The sequence below is a fragment of the Cystoisospora suis genome, assembly GCF_002600585.1.
Source record: "Cystoisospora suis strain Wien I chromosome Unknown contig_8825, whole genome shotgun sequence".
NCBI classification, from domain to species: Eukaryota; Apicomplexa; class Conoidasida; order Eucoccidiorida; family Sarcocystidae; genus Cystoisospora; species Cystoisospora suis.
Genome location: NW_027161603.1, coordinates 1 through 1,374, shown reverse-complemented (window position 1 = coordinate 1,374; position 1,374 = coordinate 1). Strand labels below are relative to the sequence as shown.

Genomic DNA, 1,374 nt, shown 5'->3' with positions numbered 1-1,374 from the left:
CCCGGGTGCTATGCACTTCGTGGCTCTCGCTGCCGTCCCGGTTCGTGTACACGTCACCGCCGAGAAAGGGGCGCTCTAAAGGCCGGGGATAGAGACTTGCCTCTCCCACCGCCTGCGGTCACGACGAGTGATCCGCACAGAGACAAGCTCGCATATGCTCCTTTTCGTAGCAGACACTCCTGGGCTGCAGGAGCAGAGGTGCGTGCCATCTAACTGTCGGGCCGTATCGATTTTGGTATTTAGTGTTGAAGCCCGAGGCTGGATGACACTGTTGTTCTTGCATGCCTGTCGGGACTGCACAGCATGCTGGCCGAAAAGCAGCTGCCCAGAACCTGGAGGAAAATATAAGTGTTAAGTGCCGCTGGCGTTAGTGGAACGAAGCTGATGGAGGCAAGGTTAGCGACGCGGAGCGGTTGCCAATACAAAAAAAAAAGAAATGAGGATACTAGTGGGTGAGGGATTCACACAGGAAGGTAGATGCAAGTAATCACTTTGGCATGCCGTCCCCGTCAAACGCCTCTGGCTGCGGCCGGGCAGGCGGGTGTTTCGTGTGAGAGCAAAGGTGTTCGCCCACCCGATCTCCTGAATACTTTTGAGCGGGTAACCTCTTTGGTTTTGTCCCTGTTCTGCTGTAGCTCTCCGGGGATTTCCTTCGGATCAACTGCAGCAGGCTGGCTGCGGATTGCATGATAAAACTTCGTGAAGAATCCTCAAATCTTTCTCTGTCTTCAGATTTTTTTCTGTCCAGGGCTTTCTCCACTCTTTTCAGCATTGCAGCGACTTTCTAGCTTGGCAACGGTTTCAGCTGGTGGACCGCGTCAACAAGCTGCTGGCGGCGCGCCCAGCCTGCCCGATTGTAAAGCCTGTGCGCCGGTGTTATTGCTTCCGTCCCCATCCCTGGACGTGGTATGCGGACTTCCTGTCGAGGGCGTACCCTGGAGTGGGTAAGGGGGACACAATCGGGGCTGCTCTTCCCACTCACACCTGTAGAATGTGACAGTCCGTGGCGTACTCGAGGCTGCCCTTCCTTCACAGCATGGCGCAGCCGCAGGACCAGTGCATTCCGGGGGGTTCTCGTTCCAGTCAGGCGAAGCCCTCTCCTCCCTCAGAAGGTATACGGACCACGGGAAAGCCGCTTCCAGACTACATCAGCACGATTGCTACCGGAGTCTTAGGCGCCGCATCAGCCCGGAACCTTGGGGACGCTGTCGCACCCTCAGCCCAGCCTGGCAAAGTTCAGGCGCCGGCTGCTACGGTCTCAGCGCATCCGTCGTTTCCCCTTCTCCGAGCTCTTGCGTGTGGCGTGACCCTGTCGCCAGCAGACGTGGTAGGCCACGGTGGGGCCGGGGCAACAGGGTCACGCCACACGCAAGA

The 1,374-nt window shown here is 57.9% G+C and overlaps 1 protein-coding gene across 1 annotated transcript; it reads left to right on the top strand.

The window, feature by feature from the left end:
* Positions 1-350: 350 nt before the first annotated feature.
* CSUI_010905 (uncharacterized protein) lies at positions 351-1,358 on the top strand (the record flags this gene model as incomplete). The annotated part of the gene is made up of 1 exon (XM_068071006.1): positions 351-1,358. A coding segment is annotated over exon 1 (321 nt), but the record flags the coding sequence as incomplete, so codon positions are not given.
* Positions 1,359-1,374: the final 16 nt, after the last annotated feature.